General features: G+C 42.2%; 1 protein-coding gene across 1 annotated transcript; it reads left to right on the forward strand.

Annotated features, from left to right (window-relative positions):
• The first annotated feature begins 17,470 nt into the window (after positions 1 to 17,470).
• On the forward strand, positions 17,471 to 18,190 carry LOC115985513 (secreted RxLR effector protein 161-like). The gene has a single exon (XM_031108453.1). It carries the CDS (start codon positions 17,471 to 17,473, stop codon positions 18,188 to 18,190), a length of 720 nt encoding a protein of 239 aa, XP_030964313.1.
• The last annotated feature ends 1,836 nt before the right edge of the window (positions 18,191 to 20,026 follow it).

Genomic DNA, 20,026 nt, shown 5'->3' on the forward strand with positions numbered 1-20,026 from the left:
TTTTTGCTATTCACAAAAACCACCATCCTTATGTTCTAGAGAGAAAACTGACTTAACCATCGGAGGGTCCTTGGCTGGTTCATACCGGTCACCCTTGACGGTTTCTTTTTCTTTTCAGGTCATCAAGCTATCACCATAGCCCTGAGCATTCAGCCTACTGATTTTTGTGCATCATCAATTGGCGCCATCTACGAGGAAGTTTAGCCTATTTCCAAGTGTTAACCGCCTTGCTTTCCAAGACAAAAAGGCTGCATGGTTCGAACTAGGTCGATGGTCACCAGTCCAAAACACTAGGAGAGTGAAAATGCCTCCAGTCACCCAAATCGTGCACCTGCACCACCACTAATTATCCAGCAACAATTGTAATCCATGGCAGTTGCAATGGCGGACTTGACGCAACAAAACCAGGAGTTAATAGACTCCGTTGACAGCAACATGGCGAGGAGCACGGGCAAAATTCAGAGAATAGAGGAGTAGAGAACAATGCTAAGGGAATAGATTAGTCTAGAGGTACCGTCACTCATAAGGTACCACACTTGGAGAGAGATGGATCAAATGAAAAGAGCCATAGAAGAGATGAAGGACTCCATGAGGAGGGCAAATCACGTGGATGACCTTGTCCACAAGACTGATTCTCCTTCATCGCGTCCATCACAAGTCACCCCCAACCCTTCAAATTCAAGATGCCTACCTTGGACTCATATGATGGAATGCAGGATCCCTGTGATCATATTGCCACATTCAAGACGACCCTGCATCTCCAAGGTGTTCCAAACGAAATCATGTGCAAAGTCTTTCCTACCACGTTAAAAGGCTTAGCCAAAGTATGGTTTGGTAAACTACCACCAAACACCATAACTTCGTTTTAGGAGTTAAGCAAGTTGTTCATCAACAACTTTGTCGAGGGCCAAAGGCACCAGCGTTCCTCATCCAGCTTGCTGACCATAGAACAAGGAGAAAACGAGAGTCTGCATACTTTCATTAGTCGCTTTAACAAGGAAGCCCTGTTGGTAGATGAGATGGACTATAAGATTCTCTTAGTAGCCTTCTACAATGGGGTTACTTCAGATTTGTTCATCCACAAGTTGTATGACCAAGATTCACAGACAATGGCTGAGTTAATACACTCAACTCAAAGCTTCATGAACGCTAAAGACACTATTATTGCCAAGAAGAAGAAGAAGGCTGAACGAGTGGAAACTTGTTATATACATCAACTGGAACAAGGCCCTTGTCCAAAGAAGGCCAAGACAGGGGAGAAAATGGATCGAGACGGCAAGAAGGTAGGGTCGTCCTCGAGACGATACTCCAACTACACTCCCTTGAATACCCCATTTGACCATAGAACAAGGAGAAAATGAGAGTCTGCATACTTTCATTAGTCGCTTTAACAAGGAAGCCCTGTTGGTAGATGAGATGGACTATAAGATCCTTTTAGCAACCTTCTACAATGGGGTTACTTCAAATTTGTTCATCCACAAGTTGTATGACCAAAGTCACAGACAATGGCTGAGTTAATACACTCAGCTCAAAGCTTCATGAACGCTAAAGACGCTATTATTGCCAAGAAGAAGAAGAAGGCTGAACGAGTGGAAACTTGTTATATACATCATCTGGAACAAGGCCCTTGTCCAAAGATGGCCAAGATAGGGGAGAAAATGGATCGAGACGGCAAGAAGGCAGGGTCGTCCTCGGGACGATACTCCAACTACACTCCCCTGAATACCCCATTTGACCAAGTGCTGATGCAGATTAAAGCCAACCCGTCCTTGAAATGGCCCGAGAAGATGAAAGGAGATCCTAGCAAGTGGAACAAAAGCAAGTACTGTCGTTTCCACCGAGACCATGGATATGATACGGACAAGTGTTACGACTTGAAGCAGCAAATTGAAGTTCTCATTAAGTAAGGAAAGTTGAAAAATTTCCCTGGACGAGACCACAAGGACGAAAGGCAACCATTGAAAGACAAAGTAGAAGAACCAATGTGTTAACCACTTGGAGAAATAAGCGTCATTGTAGGGGGGATGCCAACTGGAAGCTCGTCCAAAGCCAAAAAGACCTATTTGCAAGTAGTCTAGAGTGTTCAACTAACTGGCTGACCACCAAGGACGATTAGAGAAGACGAGCCTCCCATTACTTTCACAAACGAAGATGCGAGATGGTTACTTGCAAATGTTATTGCTTTGACAATTGCAAATTATACAACTAGAAGGGTGTTAATAGACAATGGGAGTTTGGCGGATATCCTCTACTATCCAGCCTTCCAGCAAATGAGAATTAACAAGGAGTTACTTCGTCTAGTGAATGTGCCTTTGATTAAATTTGGAGGAATAAAGGTTCTGCCAATAGGCACTATCTCCTTGCTAGTCATGGTTGGCTCTTACCCACGACAAATTAATAAGGAAGAAAACTTCCTCATTGTGGATTGTTCATCCTCGTACAATGCTACCATAGGACGGCCAACTTTGAACAGTTAGAAGGCCATAATGTCCACCTATCACTTGTCTACCAAATTTTCAACGAAGTATGGCATTAGAAAGTACAAGGAGACCAACTAGTTGCTAAAGAGTTAGCAATGTTGGCAATGGACAAGCAAATGCATACGATAAATATTGAAGAAAGAAGAACAGTGGCTGAACCTATTGAAGTACTGGAAGATGTACCGTTGGACAAGTCTAACCCAGAGAAGTTTACTAGGATCGGAACAAGCATGGAAGAAAAGACGAAGCAAGACCTCTTCCAATTCCTTAAAAAGAGCACAGATGTTTTTGCTTTAAGCCATGAAGACATGTCTGGGATTGACCCAAGTGTAATTACTCATCATCTAAATGTGTCCCCATCTTACAATCCAATCCATTAAAAATGGAAAGTGTTTGCCCCAGAACGAGACAATGCCATTAAAGAAGAAGTTCAAAAGTTGGTAACAGCAGAGTTCGTCCGTGAAGTCTACTACCTTGATTGATTAGCTAATGTAGTGATGGTTAAAAAAGCTAATGGCAAACGGAGGATATGCGTGGACTTTACGGATTTGAACAAAACATACCCCAAGGATAGTTATCCCTTTCCACACATTGACCAGCTGGTGGACTCAACAACTAGACACCAACTGTTGACTTTCATAGATGCATTCTCAGGGTACAACCAGGTTAAGATGGATGAGGCAAACTAGGAGAAAACATCCTTCATCACAAGCCAAGATATGTTTTGTTACAAAGTAATGTCGTTTGGTCTGAAAAATGCAAGAGCTACCTATCAAAGACTAGTAAACAACATGTTTTGTCCACAAATTTGGTGAACTGTTGAAGTGTACGTGGACGACATGCTGGTCAAAAGCGCAAGGGAGATGCAACATCTAAACGACCTTCAGGAAACTTTCAGTACACTTAGACGATACAAGATGAAGCTGAATCCAAGCAAATGTGCCTTTAGAGTTGCATCAAGGAAATTCCTTGGTTTTATGGTTTCTTAAAGAGGACTTAAAGCAAATCCTGATAAAATCCAAACGATTTTGAACATGGAGCCCCCAAAAAATATCAAAGACGTCTATAGTCTGACTGGACGAGTAGCAGCCCTTAACAGGTTCGTCTCAAAGGCTACCAACAAGTGTTTACCATTTTTCAAAGTGTTAGGAAAAGTGTTTGAATGGACGAACGAGTGTCAACAAGCATTTGAAGACTTAAGGCTTATCCCACTTCAACTTTGTAAGGTTGAATTTACTCAATCATTTTGTTAACTTTATTCCGTGCCAAATTTGCTTGTAATTCAGCAATTAGAAACCCTGTATTTAGGTTGGAATCATGTAAGGGTAGTGCGTGAGAGATTGTGAAGAAAAGCTCAAGAATATGCACTCAAGAAGAGTCTCGCGACTAGATCTTGCAATTGGCGAGCCACCAAAGGTGGCACACGTGTGAAGCATGCAGGGGAGCTAAAGGATCATGCCCGCTGGAGCACTACAGGATGAAACTTCTAGATTGGCCATGCAGTTAGCTTGCGACTCGTTCCAGTCGCGAGCTCGAGTCGCCAGAATGCCCTGTTTGATGAAAACTGACTGTTTACATTCTTCACTCACCCTACTATAAATACCCTTATACCCACGAAATGTAGAGAGCTTCCAGAAAGAATTTTGAGAGAGAAACCCTAAAGAAAAACAAGATTGACTCATCCATAATCTTCATCCTTTGATTCTCAAAATTCCTCTACTCTCACCCTCTCCATTGATATATCCTTGAGAGGTACATTAGCCAAATCCTTATCTCACCATACTCATATCTGTGAGGAGGTTATTTGATGCTTGGAAAGCAGTTCAGAAGGGACCAATTCATTTTGGTTGATGCAATGGGTTATTGTGAGATCCGGTAAGTTAGAGAAGACAAGGTTCGGCGTAACCCTGTTGGAGAAAGAAGCTTGAAGGGCTTAGGTGAACTGGGTAGATTAGACTTTGAGGGTTTTTTACTATTCATGTATCCCAACTTTATTCTCTAGTGAATTATTGACCGCTTGGAGGGCGGCGGAGAGATTTTTTGCCGAGGACTTCAGTTTCTTCTTCGATAACACATCGCTATATTGTCTTTGTGTTTGCATCTCTCTTCCCTTAATCTTTGCCTTTTAATTACTGCTGTTGTTGTAATTAATTTCGATTTAGATTGTTTTCCCAATTCTGTTTTAGCTTATATTCATATTTCGCACGTATATTGTTTGTTTATAAGTTTGTGTTGGTAATTTGTAAATTGGGGATCTAAACGTTCATTGGTGTTTTACACACTATTTGAACATTCAATTGGTATCAGAGTGGGCGCACTTGCTAAGGTTTAATTACCTAAGTGTGATCTTAGACCCCTTAGCTATAGATGAAGTTACGGAAAAGGCTATGCTGAATTATGGTTTAAATGTTTGTGATAATAACTCTATGAGTATGTTTGAAAGGTGTCCTAACAATGAACTCTTAGAGTTATTAAAAACAAGAAACATGCTAGAATGTTTGTTCACATGCTGAAATATTTTGAAAATGAGAATCACATCTTACACAATAGTCTATGTGAGTCTAATTCTTTAATTAAAAAGTGTAAAAGAAGAAAAAGAATATTGTGTGATAAGGTTGATAATCTGAAAAAGAAAATTCAATCCAACAAGAGCATGGAAAATGATGATAAGTTTCTGTTTGAAGGTCTAGATTGCTTGTCCGATGCTTGCTTATTTGTGCACACTTCTTTGAAGGTATTCTCGTCATATGATAGGAGATAAATCACTGTTTAAGTCACTCAAAGAGAAGATTGGTGACTATGTGACATTTGGCGATGGGAGTCATGCTCAAGTTCTCGACAAAGGGACTGTTGAGATACCGGGATTACCTCTATTGAAGGATGTCTTATACATCAAAGGGCTAAAGGCGAATCTCTTAAGCATCACTCAAATATGTGATGAAGACTTTCTTATTCAATTCTCAAAGAAGAGGTGCATAATCATTGATGAAGAAAGGATTCAAGTCTTGGAGGGAAATTGGACTACCGACAATTGCTACAGAGTAGTTTCTACGACACCAATTTCCTGTAGAAGTGCTCGTGTTGACATGTTGGAACTTTGGTATCACAAATTTGGGCATGCAAATTTCAAACAAGTAGCTAAAGTATCTAAACTTAAAGCTATTGAGGGACTTCCAAAGTTTGGAAAGGTAGAGAAGACAATTTGCGGTGCATGCCAAATGGGAAAGCAAACAAAGGTAAGTCATCACAAGGTGAATGTGATTGCTATCTCACGTTGTTTGGAGCTTCTTTATGTTGATTTAATGGGGCCTACAAGAACTGAAAGTCTAGGAGGAAAGAGGTACATTATGGTTATTATAGATGATTTCTCAAGATACACTTGGGTGGAATTTCATAGAGAAAAATCAGAAGCATGTGAGAAATTGGAAATTCTATGCAACAGACATCAAAACGAGAAAGGGGTTTCGATTGTCAAGATAAGGAGTGATCATGGAAAGGAGTTTGAGAATGCAAGAATTAAGTCGTTTTGTGAGAAGAATGGGATCAAAAAGGAATTTTCAGCCCCCAAAACTCCTTAACAAAATGGGGTGGTTGAGAGGAAAAATCGGGTGATTCAAGAAATGGCAAGAGTTATGCTACTCAACTAGCATATTCCTCAAAAGTTTTGGGGAGAAGCCATGAACACCTCATGTCACATTGGTAATAGGATATTCTTCCAAGTGGGAACAAAGAAAAGCGCTTATGAAATTTGGAATGGAAAGAAGCCGAAAGTAAAGTACTACCGAGTATTTAGAAGCACGTGTTACATTCTAAATGATCGAGAAAACCTTGGAAAATTTGATGGAAAAAGTAATGAAGGCATCTTCCTTGGGTATTCTACTACTAGCCGGGCATATAGAGTATTCAACAAGAGAACAAAGATGGTAATGGAATCCATCAATGTAGAAATTGATGATGCTATAACAAAGGTAGAGATGGTTGATGATGGAGAAGGGCCAAGCACCAAAGAGCCCACAGCTGAGGTCGAAGCTCTTGATATTGAAGTTGAAGGACCTACATTGGAAAAGGAATCAACTCTTGTGAACTCAAGAATGGAAACAAGATCAATGTCTAGAACATCAAGTCCTCTCACTCCTTCGGAAGTTCATCCTCCTATCTCCCGGAATGACGAAGTGTCCACATCAAAGAAGCCATCATCAAGAGTGATTAAAAACCATCTAGACAGTAATATCATTGGGTCTTTAGATGAAAGTCTTTGCCTTAGAAAAGGAAACGTACTTTTGGTCAATCATGTAACATACCATTGCTACCTTGCCCAATTTGAGCCGAAAAAGGTAGACGAAGTTCTTCAAGATGAAAATTGGGTTGAGTCAATGCATGAAGAGTTGAATTAATTTGTGAGAAATGATGTATGGTGATGGTGTCATAAATAATCCCAAGTCCATAACTCGTCCACGTGTCTCGTCCAACGAAAGAAGCTACAATAGGCGATGAAAATTGCGAGCATACTGGCGAACCTCGTCCATACATGGACGAGCAATACCTTGTGAGATCTATTTATCATTTATGAACGTCAAGCCTTCCAAGATGATCTCGTTCATCTTCCACTAAAGATGGACGAGATCATCCTGGAGGTGTCGTCCATCCTGATTATGGATGGACGAGTTCATCGGCCCGTCCGACCTAGGTAACTTCCACAGCGGTTATGGAAGTTACTCCCAATTCGCCGGACTCCTCGACATTGGGAACGGTTCGTAAACAGATAAACCGTTCCACACACACACTATATAAGGCTTCTTCGATGAAAGGTAAAGGCATTCAGACACTTTTACTTTTTGAGAGAACATTTCTTCGTTACAGAGAGTTCAAAGTAACTGACTTGATCATCGGAGGATTTTTGGCCGGTCCCCCACCGGTCCCCTCTGATTCTGTGTCCTTTGTGTTACAGGAAATAGCCTAAAGATCAACGTTCGAGTCCTATCAACCCACTGATAAAGAGAGAATCATCAGTTGGCGCCGTCTGTGGGAAGAAATTGTTTCACAGTTTACTTCTCCGTGACAAAGGGTTTGATGGTTCGGACTAGATCAAGGGCTACTAGCCCAGGCCATCAGGGAAGCAGCAACCCGCATCGTGATCGCCAGTCTGCACCGGTCATGCAGTCATCTGCCCAACACGCACAATCAATGGCAGACGCTATGGCGGAGTTGACTCGCCAGAACCAAGAATTACGAATGGAGATTAATATGAGGAGGCAAACACATGAAGAACGTGAAGGTGGACAAACAGAGAGTCATGGCGGAAGAGAGAATACTGAAATTGGAAGCCAGTTTAGAGGCACCACTTCACGAACGGTACCACACTTGAAGGAAGAAATGGACCAAATGAAGAGAGTTATGGAGGAGATGAAGGAAAGTATGAAAAGGGCGAATCCGATAGAAGATTTGGTTCACAGAACTGATTCTCCCTTTACGGCTTCCATCAACGGTCATCCCCTACCATCAAAGTTCAAGTTGCCTTCACTGGATTCATATGATGGAACACGTGACCCGTTTGATCACATAGCCACTTTCAAGACCACCATGCATCTTCAAGGGGTGCCTGATGAGATAATGTGTAGAGCCTTCCCTACCACCCTTAAGGGTTCAGCGCGAGTTTGGTTTAGCAAGATACCCCCAAATTCGGTGAGTTCTTTTGAAGAGTTGAGTAAGTTGTTTGTTAACAATTTCATTGGAGGACAAAGGCACAAGCGTTCCTCGTCCAGTTTGTTGACAATAGAGCAGGGAGAGAATGAGAGCCTTCGGTCATTTATCACCCGTTTTAACAGAGAAGCTCTTAGTGTGGACGAAGCAGATGATAAGCTTTTACTGGCAGCCTTCCACAACGGGGTGAATTCGGATCTGTTTATACACAAGCTCTATGAAAAAGAGCCCCAGTCCATGGCCGAACTCGTCCATTCGGCTCAGAATTTTATGAATGCAGAAGATGCAATCATCGCCAAGAAGAGGAAGAGGTCCGAGAGAATGGATGCAAATCCCAGTCGTCATCACGAGCAAGGCACTCGTCCAAAGAAGGGACGGACGGATGAAAGGAGAGATCGAGAAAGTAAGAAGCCAGGCCTTCCAGTACGGAACCAGCAGTATATCCCTTTAAACGCCCCACTTGAGCAAGTCCTTATGCAAATCAAGGATGATCCTTCGCTGAAATGGCCGGAGAAATTGAAGGGTGATCCCAACAAGCGCAACAGGAACAAGTACTGTCGCTTTCATAGGGATCATGGTCATAACACGGACAAGTGTTTTGACTTGAAGCAACAAATTGAAAATCTCATAAGGCAAGGGAAGTTGAGGGGCTTCCTTGGACGAGACCAGAGGGACGAGAAACAGAAGGGAAAGATGGAAGATTCATCGCGACCACCACTCGGAGAGATAAGAGTCATCATTGGGGGAAGTTCAACTGGCCGGTCGTCCAAGTCCAAGAAAGCATACTTGAAGGTAGTACAGAACGTCCAGCTTACCGGACGATCACCGAGAGCAATGTCTATGGACGAGCAGGCAATCACTTTCACGGACGAGGATGCTGACAGAATTCATCACCCTCATGATGATGCCCTTGTCATCTCCCTACTAATTGCAAACTACACAACCAGAAGAGTGCTTGTGGACAACGGAAGCTCAGCAGACATTTTATACTATCCAGCTTTTCAGCAGATGAGATTAGGACGAGACCAGCTCCGTCCAGTGAATTCCCCCCTAGTAGGTTTTAGTGGGATGAAGGTGCAACCAGTGGGTACCATTTCCTTATCCGTGGTAGTGGGGGCATATCCACAACAACTTACCAAGGACGTCAACTTCCTTGTGGTAGATTGTCCATCATCCTACAATGCCATCATTGGAAGACCAACTTTGAATAGCTGGAAAGCTGTTACCTCCACTTATTATTTATCAGTCAAGTTTCCAACAGAATACGGGGTAGGACAGGTACAAGGTGACCAACTGGCAGCAAGAGAATGTTACTTGGCCATGCTGGCCATGGATGAACAAGTTCAAGCAATGAATATTGAAGAAAAGAAGGTTGTAGCAGAGCCTACTGAAGCATTGGAAGATATTTCCTTGGATGAGGTTAACCCTGAGAGGTGTACCAGGGTTGAAGCAGATTTAGACGAGAAGATTAAAAAGGACCTCGTCCAATTTTTGAAGAAAAACATCGATGTGTTCGCGTGGAATCACGAGGATATGCCGGGAATAGACCCTAGTGTCATTACCCACCGTTTGAATGTATGTCCTTCCTCTAAGCCTGTGCGGCAAAAGAAGAGGGTGTTTGCCCCTGAGAGAGATAATGCCATCAAGGACGAGGTCCAGAAGCTGATGGTAGCAAAGTTCATTAGGGAAGTGTATTACCCTGATTGGTTGGCCAATGTAGTAATGGTCAAAAAAGCGAATGGCAAGTGGAGAATGTGCGTGGACTTCACTGATCTGAACAAGGCTTGCCCCAAGGATAGCTACCCGCTACCACGCATTGACCAGTTAGTAGACTCAACTGCAGGACACAAATTTCTTAGCTTCATGGATGCCTTTTCAGGATACAATCAGATAAGAATGGACGAGGCGGACCAAGAGAAGACATCTTTTGTAACCAGTCAAGGCTTATTCTGCTATAAGGTGATGCCGTTTGGCTTGAAGAATGCAGGGGCAACATATCAGAGGTTGGTCAACCACATGTTTCGTCCACAGATTGGGCGGAATGTGGAAGTCTACGTAGATGACATGCTGGTGAAAAGTCAAGACGAAGAAAGACATCTAGACGACCTGCAGGAGACATTCGAGACATTGAGGCAGTATCACATGAAGCTAAATCCTAGCAAGTGTGCCTTTGGAGTATCATCAGGGAAATTCTTGGGCTTTATGGTATCCCAAAGGGGAATTGAAGCGAATCCAGATAAAATTCAAGCAATATTGGACATGAAGCCACCGCAAAATACTAAGGAAATCCAATCCCTTACTGGACGAGTCGCTGCGCTTAACAGGTTTGTCTCTAAAGCTACTAATAAATGTTTGCCATTTTTTAAGGTTCTCAAAAAAGCATTCGAATGGACCAACGAGTGTCAGAGAGCTTTTGAAGATTTGAAAGTATACCTTACCATGGCACCGCTGCTGAGTCCATCAATGGAAGGAGAGGAACTATATTTGTACCTAGCAGTAACCCCGCATGCCGTGAGCTCGGCATTGATAAGAGAGGAAGATAAAGTGCAAAGACCTGTGTACTATACAAGCAAGGCATTGAAAGGAGCGGAAGGACGGTATCCGCAAATGGAGAAGTTGGCCTTCGCACTAATCACAGCATCACGGAAGCTGAGGCATTATTTCCAAGCACATGTCATTAATGTTATGACAGATCATCCTCTCAAAAAGGCAATGAATAGGCCGGAAGCTGCAGGACGATTAATCCAGTGGGCTGTGGAGCTAAGTGAGTTCGATATCAGGTATCTACCAAGGCATGCCATTAAAGCTCAAGCCCTAGCAGATTTTATTGCGGAGTTTACCCCAAGTCATAACGAGACAGAGGACAGTAAGAGATGGATCATCCATGTGGATGGTTCGTCCACACGGCATGCAGGAGGAATTGGTGTGGTCCTGCAGTCCCCAGAGGGAGATAAACTGAAACATAAAGTCCGTCTACAGTACCAAGCGACAAACAATGAAGTCGAATATGAAGCCCTCCTCAAAGGGCTAGAATTGGCAAAGTCCGTGGAAGCAAAGTCCATATGTGTCATGGGGGATTCCCAACTGATCATGGCGCAAGTGAATGGGGCGTATGAGGCGAAGGAAGAACGAATGAAGAAGTATCTTGGTAGGGTGATGCGCCTTGTGAAAAGGTTTGAAAAAGCTGACTTCGTTCAAATCCCGAGGGAGTAGAACGTGGAAGCTGATACTATAGCGAAGGAGGCCTCAGCAGATGAATCATTAGAGAAGTCAGATGAAGTTCAATATGTGCCAAGTATAGATGCCCAGGAAGTACAGCAGGTTGATAACAGAGAAAATTGGATGACTCCCATTATATCCTATTTGAAAGACGGACAACTACCAGAAGAGAAGGACGAGGCCAGAAAGGTGAGGGTGAGGTCAGCTAGATACGTCCTTATGAATGGAGTTCTATACAAGAGAGGTTTCTCTCAACCTTACCTTAGATGTTTAGCTCCGGACGAAGCAAACTACGTGCTGAGAGAAGTTCATGAAGGGGCATGTGGCAATCATTCGGGAGCAAGATCACTTGTCCACAAGGTCGTCCGTGCAGGGTACTACTGGCCGAACATGCAAGCTGATGCTAAAGCATACGTTAAGGTCTGCGACCAGTGCCAGCGATTTAACAACGTCCCCAGGCAACCATCAGAATACCTCACCCCAATGGTGGCGCCGTGGCCCTTCGCACAATGGGGACTGGACATTTTGGGTCTCTTCCCCTTGGGAGTAAGGCAGATGAAGTTTCTAGTGATGGGCATCGATTACTTCACCAAATGGGTGGAGGCAGAACCGTTGGCAAGTATCACACAACAAAACGTGAAAAACTTCGTGTGGAAGAACATCGTATGCAGATTTGGAGTGCCGAAGGTATTGGTGTCTGATAACGGACGATAATTTGACAATGCACTCTTCAAGGACTTCTGCTTACATTTTGGAATTCAGAACCATTACTCCTCGCCTGCACACCCCCAAGCCAACGGCCAGGCTGAAGTTGCAAACCGATCCTTGTTGAAAATCATCAAGACTCGGCTTGAGGGGGCAAAGGGAGTGTGGCCAGATGAATTACCAGGAGTTTTATGGGCATATAGGACCACAGTGAGAACACCTACAGGAGAGACTCCTTTCAAACTAGCCTATGGAAGTGATGCAGTCATACCTGTAGAAGTACATATGGCTAATCACAGGGTGATGATGTATCAAGACAAGGATAATGAAGATCAGCTTCGTCTGAACCTCGATCTAATAGACGAGGTAAGGACAAACGCAGAATACCGGGCAGCAAAGTATAAGAATCTCATGGCTAAGCAGTATGACGCGATGGTGAAGCCTAGGCGTTTCAACATTGGAGACCTCGTCTTGAGAAAGGTCTCTCTGTCGACCAAGAACCCAGCACATGGGAAATTGGGCCCAAACTGGGAAGGACCCTATAGAGTTATCAACTGTAAAAGGCAAGGATCCTACTACCTGGAGGCCCTGGATGGGAGAAAGCTGGAACATCCTTGGAACGTGGAGCACCTGAGGAGGTACTACCAGTAAGAGTGAACCTATGGACGAGACTGGGTCTTATCTGTCTAAATACCCTACTACTACGTATGATGCCGTTTGTGTTTGCTACTATTATGTTTGGTGCTGCTTATGTGTGGAGTTTGAAACTATGATCTTATTATTTATTATAGTTGTGTTATGGTTATGGACGAAGTCATGAAGTATGTATTTATTAAATAAAAAAGGCATCAGTGTGCATATGCCTTGTCTAAAAACAGTATTTATGTTATGTGCTAAATGTTGTGTGAAATTTCTCCATGATATTGTCGTCCAAGTCAATCCTCAAGAGGGTTGAAAAATCCAAGACGAACAAAATCTCTGGACGCAGAGATGTAACGTCTAAATTTTTTAAGGAAAAAACCACATCCACACTCGTCCAACTCATAGACGAGACAAAGCCAACTGAAACAATCCAAAACCTGGACGAGAGAAAAAGTTGGCAAAATAAGTAAGATGGTAAGTAAAATTAGTTTGCAAGTCCTAAGACGAATCAAGCTAATTGAAAATACTACCTGCTAAGACGAGTTAGACTACATGAAAAATATGTAATCTCGACATGGACGAGCTAAAGTTGGAGTTAAAATAGCTTAGCAACATTCGTCCAAGAAAATAAAATCACTCGTCCATGCAAAGATAATAAAAATTCATTCAAAGGGTGGACTTCCTACGTCCAAAAAACCCTGATTAGTTTGAAAAGCAAAAACTACTTAAAAACCCGTCCTAAAACCATGGACGAGTATAATGTATTCTTGTTACATAAAAGAAAGGTCCAAAAACAAAGGACCAAACAAAAAAAGAAAAACCACTAAGGTTAAAAGTCTCGTCCTAAGAAGGGGGAGCATTCACAACAGGTGCGTCCTGAGGCTGGGTACTAGCGTCGTCTTCCACGTTGACGTCATCAGAGCCAGTCTGGAGAAGAGAGCTTGTGGCAGCAGCAAGGTTAAGCTTGATTGCATTAAAATCAACTTCAGGGAAGTTCTCAATAGCGTCCATTCTGAAATCTTCAAAACCAGCTGCATAATTGCGATCCAAAGTGTCGGTATATTCTTTGGACGACTTGAACTCAGCCACAACGTCCTCTTTTGCCTTGGAGAGACGAGCATTCAATTCATCGTTCATCTTCTGCAAATGATCAATGCGCGTATCCTTCTCCACTGCATCCGTCCTGAGCTCCTCAATCAGCTTGCTACGTTCCTTAACCTCGTCCTTAGCTTTTTCAGCAACCCCAGCCCATTTTTTACACTCAGCATTCACCTGCTGAATCCTCGTCTCCAACAAGACTCTCGTCTTGTCCAGCTCTGTTGCCTGTCTAGACGCTGCTATAAACTTTGACATGGCCTATGAATAAACAAAGCAACATAGAGTGATTAAATAAGGAAAAGTGGCTAACCAAATAAGGATGAGAGATACTGACATACCTTGAAGAGGTCATGGACGCCTGAATGCTCAAATTCCTTCAAGCCCATGTTATAGCACATGTTTATATCCTCGTCCTTGACAGCTATCTGGAAACGTTCCCAAGCCAAGTCTTCGTTCTCAATAATGCTCGTAGAAGGCTGGGACGAGCCAGGCGTGGTAGACTTAGCCAAAGGAGTTCTGGGTGGAGTCTTGGACGGCGTGGACTCCACTGGAGTGGACGAGTCCACATCAACTATCTGGACGGCAGGCTGGGACTGGGGAGGTTTGGACTTGACCACCTTGGACGAGCCTGACTTAACCCTTTTGTCTCTACGACTGGGGAGCCCTTCCAAGTCAATGTTTTTTGGCAAGAACTTCCTTTTGTCCCCAGCCAATGGACGTGTCTGACCCTCAGGACGATCCTGGGTCTGACTCTCAGGACGTTTTCCCTCTCCTGCAATCTCCTTCCCTCTGTTCTCTTTCATTGTTGACATTCCTAAGACGAGATGAACAAGTTAGGAATGTATACGTAAAAAAGAAAAAGAAGAGGAAAAAGAAAAGGAGGTTTAGCTAAAAACTTACTTTTTCGCACAGTAACTTCGTGGGCGATAGCTTCGTCTGAAGGCTCAGGACCTAAACCCCACTTGGCTAGACGTCTAAGCGTGACAAGAGAACGAAAGCTCCTGTCTGTATGTAGACGAGCCCTGTGGACGCGGTCGCGGTGAAATTTGCTCAAAGACGGACGTTTGGCAGCTACAGCACAGTGAACAAACAAAGGTTAGAAATTATAAATATACCAAATAGAAGCGAGAATAAAAATAAACAAGGGGAAGGGATATACCTTCTGGACGAAGGTTCCCTAGGTCCCCAGTGTAAGGGGGAAAGGGATCCCTGCCAACATCCACAGGGTTCCCTGCCCAGAAGTCTGAAACAAAAATGAACTCCGTCTTCCATTTCCTATCAGACGAAGCTAGGGATTTGATCAACCTACAATCATTCCCTCTAGCAGTAAACTGATAAAAACCTTCAGATTGACTTATGGCAGAAGGTTTATAACAATAAAGGAACTCGTCCACTGTAAGAGGACGATCCCTACCAAAAACTTCCCTCCACAAAATTTGCATGGAGATAATTAGTCTCCATGCGTTAGGATTGAATTGACAAACACCTAAACCTAACTTAACTAATAACTCTCTAGCGAAGGCATTTAAAGGAAACCTAAGGCCACCTAAGAAGTAAGATTCATAGACGCCTATACCAAAACGGGGCTCACAACACCACTCTCCACGGGCGGGCAGCCTAGGGTTAAACTCGTCTGGGATTTGATACCAGGATTTAAGGCTATTTAACCTCTGTTCGTCCGTCTTAGAATGGACGCCTACAGCGCAACTGAAGACGGTTTCTACCTCGTCCGTAGGATTGGACGGAGAACCAGCTTGAGAGCCAGAAGCTCTCCTAAGCTGTTCTTGGACGACCTCAATAGGGAGCCCAGGGGCCCCAGAAGAGTAGTTCTCGTCCGTGCTTCCTCCACTCTCATCACTAGCACTGCTAGAGTTAGACCTCTCACTAGTATCCTCACAGTACTCGTCTATAGCCTTATTAAGGCTATCAGTAGACGAGGAAGTAGCAGACATCTCTATTTAGAAACTTAAAACCTAAAGACGAGGGGAAGAAGAGTACCTGGCTCTAAACGGAAGAAGACTCTAGACGCAGAGGAACTCCTAGACGAGGCTCTAAACGACGGATGTCAAGGAAGAAAATTTCTGGAATGAAAAGGGTTAAGGGAGGCATTCCACTATTTATAGGATGATGACCTGGGTAATCGAAACGACCCAACCAATACGAAAGCGACACGTGGCATCTACCTCGGAAATATAAATCGACGGAATCAGTCGCCAATAAAAAAGTGACACGTGGTGCAAATAATAAAAAACCAATTACACCAGTACAAAGACGTTCAACCATTTGGACGACTCACATGGACGAGGGGGCAACTGATGGTGTCATAAATAATCCCAAGTCCATAACTCGTCCACGTGTCTCGTCCAACGAAAGAAGCTACAATAGGCGATGAAAATTGCGAGCGTACTGGCGAACCTCGTCCATACATGGACGAGCAATACCTTGTGAGATCTATTTATCATTTATGAACGTCAAGCCTTCCAAGATGATCTCGTTCATCTTCCACTAAAGATGGACGAGATCATCCTGGAGGTGTCGTCCATCCTGATTATGGATGGACGAGTTCATCGGCCCGTCCGACCTAGGTAACTTCCACAGCGGTTATGGAAGTTACTCCCAATTCGCCGGACTCCTCGACATTGGGAACGGTTCGTAAACAGATAAACCGTTCCACATACACACTATATAAGGCTTCTTCGATGAAAGGTAAAGCGATTCAGACACTTTTACTTTTTGAGAGAACATTTCTTCGTTACAGAGAGTTCAAAGTAACTGACTTGATCATCGGAGGATTTTTGGCCGGTCCCCCACCGGTCCCCTCTGATTCTGTGTCCTTTGTGTTACAGGAAATAGCCTAAAGATCAACGTTCGAGTCCTATCAACCCACTGATAAAGAGAGAATCATCATATGGCAACTTGTTCCTAGGCCTGAAAATGTTCATGTCATCGGCACCAAATGGACCTTCAAAAACAAGACTAATGAAGATGGAGAGATTATTCGGAATAAATCTCAGCTAGTGGCTCAAGGATACACTCAATTAGAAGGAGTAGATTTTGATGAATCTTTCGCTCCCGTGGCATGACTTGAGTCTATCCACATTCTTATGTCAATTGCATGCACTATGAACTTCAAATTCTACCAAATGGATGTAAAATGTGCATTTCTAAATGGCTACCTGGATGAAGAAGTGTTTGTTGAACAACCCAAAGGCTTTGAAGATCCTCACTTCCCGGACCATGTACTGAGATTGAAGAAAGCTCTTTATAGCTTGAAACAAGCTCCTAGAGCTTGGTATGATTAGCTTACCTATTACCTCCTGGATAGAGGGCTCAAAAGAGGGTATGTCGACCAGACTTTATTTGTCAAGAATAATGGGGATTACCTTCTCATGGCTCAAGTATATGTTGATGACATAGTATTTGGAGCTACCATTGATGCTCGAGCTATAGAGTTCTCTGAGGAGATGAAGAAAGAATTTGAGATAAGTATGGTGGGGGAGCTTACATTTTTCTTTGGTCTTTAAGTTAGACAAAAGAAGGAAGGCATATTCATTTCACAAGAAAAATATGCTAGAAATATTGTTAAGAAGTTTGGATTAGATGCCAAAAAGCATGTCTCTACTCCCATGAGTTCATCTACAAAGCTTAATGTTGATTCTTCCGGGGTAGAAGTGAGCCCAACCTTGTATAGGAGTATCATTGGGAGTTTACTTTATCTTACGACCAGTAGATCGGATATTGCTTTTAGCGTAAGTGTTTGTGCTCGATATCAAGCTACTCTGAAGGAATCCCACCTGACTGTGGTGAAGCAAATTATACGATATGTCAATGGAACTCCGGATTATGGCTTGTGGTACTTAAAGGACTCTAATGCTTGCCTTGTAGGTTATTCAGATGCAGATTGGGCTGGAAGTGTGGATGATCAAAAGTGTACTTCAGGTGGCTACTTCTATCTTGGAAACAATCTTGTCTCTTGGATGAGCAAGAAACAAAATTTCGTGTCTCTCTCTACGGCTAAAGCAGAGTACATAACTGCTGGAAGTTGCTGCACACAACTCCTTTGGATGAAAAAACTACTTCATGACTACGGGATTCCTCAAGATACAATGTGTGTTTTCTGTGATATCAAAAGTGCTAGAAATCTCTTTAAGAATCTGGTTCAACATTCAAAGTCAAAACACATAAAGATACATTACCACTTCATCCGGGATTTGGTGGAAGATAAAGTTATATGTCTTGAATTCATACATACAAACAATCAAAAGGCGAACATCTTTACCAAGCCTCTAGATGGTCCACGGTTTGAATCACTCTGTAAGACCATTAGTGTTGGTACAGTTCCTTGAATCTCAAGTGTGATGTGTGCTTTACCTCTTTATCTTGATTTGATTTCTCTATTGTAGGTCACACACTACTTTGTTGGCTATTTGTATAGCATGTTCTGTTTGTTTGTAAATTGCTTTGAACGTTTTTGCATTTTTTTTTATCAATTTTTACTTGTTTTTTCTTATGTCAAAAATCCAAAAACACATAAAAAGTAGAAAATCCAAAAATTTTTATCGGCATTATTGTGTATTGTCACAAGCATGTTTTGCCCTGTACCTTTGTACTAATGGCTTTGTGCATTTACTAGCGTAGCTTGTTCTTTATGCACTCATATCATTGTGGGAAAAATCTTGACATCTATGTGACTGTTGTAAATTGATCTTTAAACTTGTCATGAATGATTAGTCAATGGTTTTGTTGATCTTGAAATTTGCATAGACTTGTGCCTATATATCTTTCCACTTTTTTATTTTTTTTGCTTAAAGAGCTCAACAAATGTAAATCTTAAAATGAAAAGAGATAATGAGTTGCAAAAATCATCGCACATACTAGTATTTGACTAGGAAAAAGGGAAAGCAACCTTTATGAAAATGTATGATGCCCAAAAAGCCAAAGGCTTGCTCATCAAATTGAAATATCAAAAAATTTCAGGCATCGATCTCAAAAAGAGATGTATTGATTCAAAAAAAAAAAATATCAAATGATATAATGTGTATGAAGCCTAATAAAAAGCTTCAAAATTATGTAATCAAGTTTATATAGGAAGTCATATATGAATATTTCTATAATTGAGATTGGTCATTTTTCCTTGTGCTAATTGTGTATGACTTGGTTAATCAACTTTCACATTAGACTAAGGACTATCTCATCATTGGTACCCACACACATCACAAATATCTATGTTTAATGAATGCCTTATTCATTTGTGTGATTGTACTTGATTAAATGTGTTGCACATGCTTAATTATATGTTGATCAAACAAAAAAAAAAAAAAAGTGTTTTAGTTGTTTTTGGAAAGTTCTTTTATTTTTAAAATTTTCAAAAATTTCAAAAAACTATGCAACCCTATTCTAGCGACTTGCCTCGCAGGTCAAGCTAGTCACATGCCCTAGTCGCGAGCTTACACAGAAGGTTTTCACGACTCACTAGCGGGTCAAAGTCCCAGTCACAAAAAAGACTTAGAAATTTTTTCAAAAATCTAGGTTTTTAGATTTCTTGCGACTTAGTTTGGCGACTTGTTCGTGAGTGGAAGCTCCAGTCGCGAGGTTTACTCAGAAAGTTTCGCGGCTCCCTTCGCGACTTCCTCGTGAGTGGACCTTCTAGTCGCGAAAAACACTTAGAGACAAATTTTTCATATTTTGTCTCAAGGGTTTTTGGCGACTTGTTTGCGACTCATTTTAGTCGCGAAAATCGCGTGTTTTGCACAATGAGGGTCTTTTTCAAGACTGGTTTCAAAATTTTTCATTTTTCCCTCGCATCTCGTGACTATTCATCTTCTTGTCCGTCTTTCCCTCTTTCAAAATCACCGTGTTCACACACAAACTCTCCATATTCTTCCTCACTTCTTCACCAATCTTCAAGAAAAGGTAGGGGTTCTGGTTCTTTCTCAATGTATTTCACATTTCTTGCCTAAGATTTCTTGAATTGAGTGTTTTTAATGATATATGTGAATATGATGCTCGAATATGGGTATTTGATGCTTTGGTGAAATTGTGGTGTGGTTTTTGTTGGGTATGTGTTGTTACACTCTGCCTTTGGTTGCACAATGTGTTATTTGTGGCACAAACACTTTCAGTGACATGTTTGAGACCTTCATCTCATGATTTTAGGGTTTTCTTCAATATTCTTGTTTTGG

The sequence above is a fragment of the Quercus lobata genome, chromosome 4, assembly GCF_001633185.2.
Source record: "Quercus lobata isolate SW786 chromosome 4, ValleyOak3.0 Primary Assembly, whole genome shotgun sequence".
Taxonomy (NCBI): domain Eukaryota; kingdom Viridiplantae; phylum Streptophyta; class Magnoliopsida; order Fagales; family Fagaceae; genus Quercus; species Quercus lobata.

Coding starts and splice junctions, on each gene's coding strand:
- LOC115985513 (XM_031108453.1), top strand. CDS start 17,471: ATGAGTTCATCTACAAAGCTTAATGTTGATTCTTCCGGGGTAGAAGTG.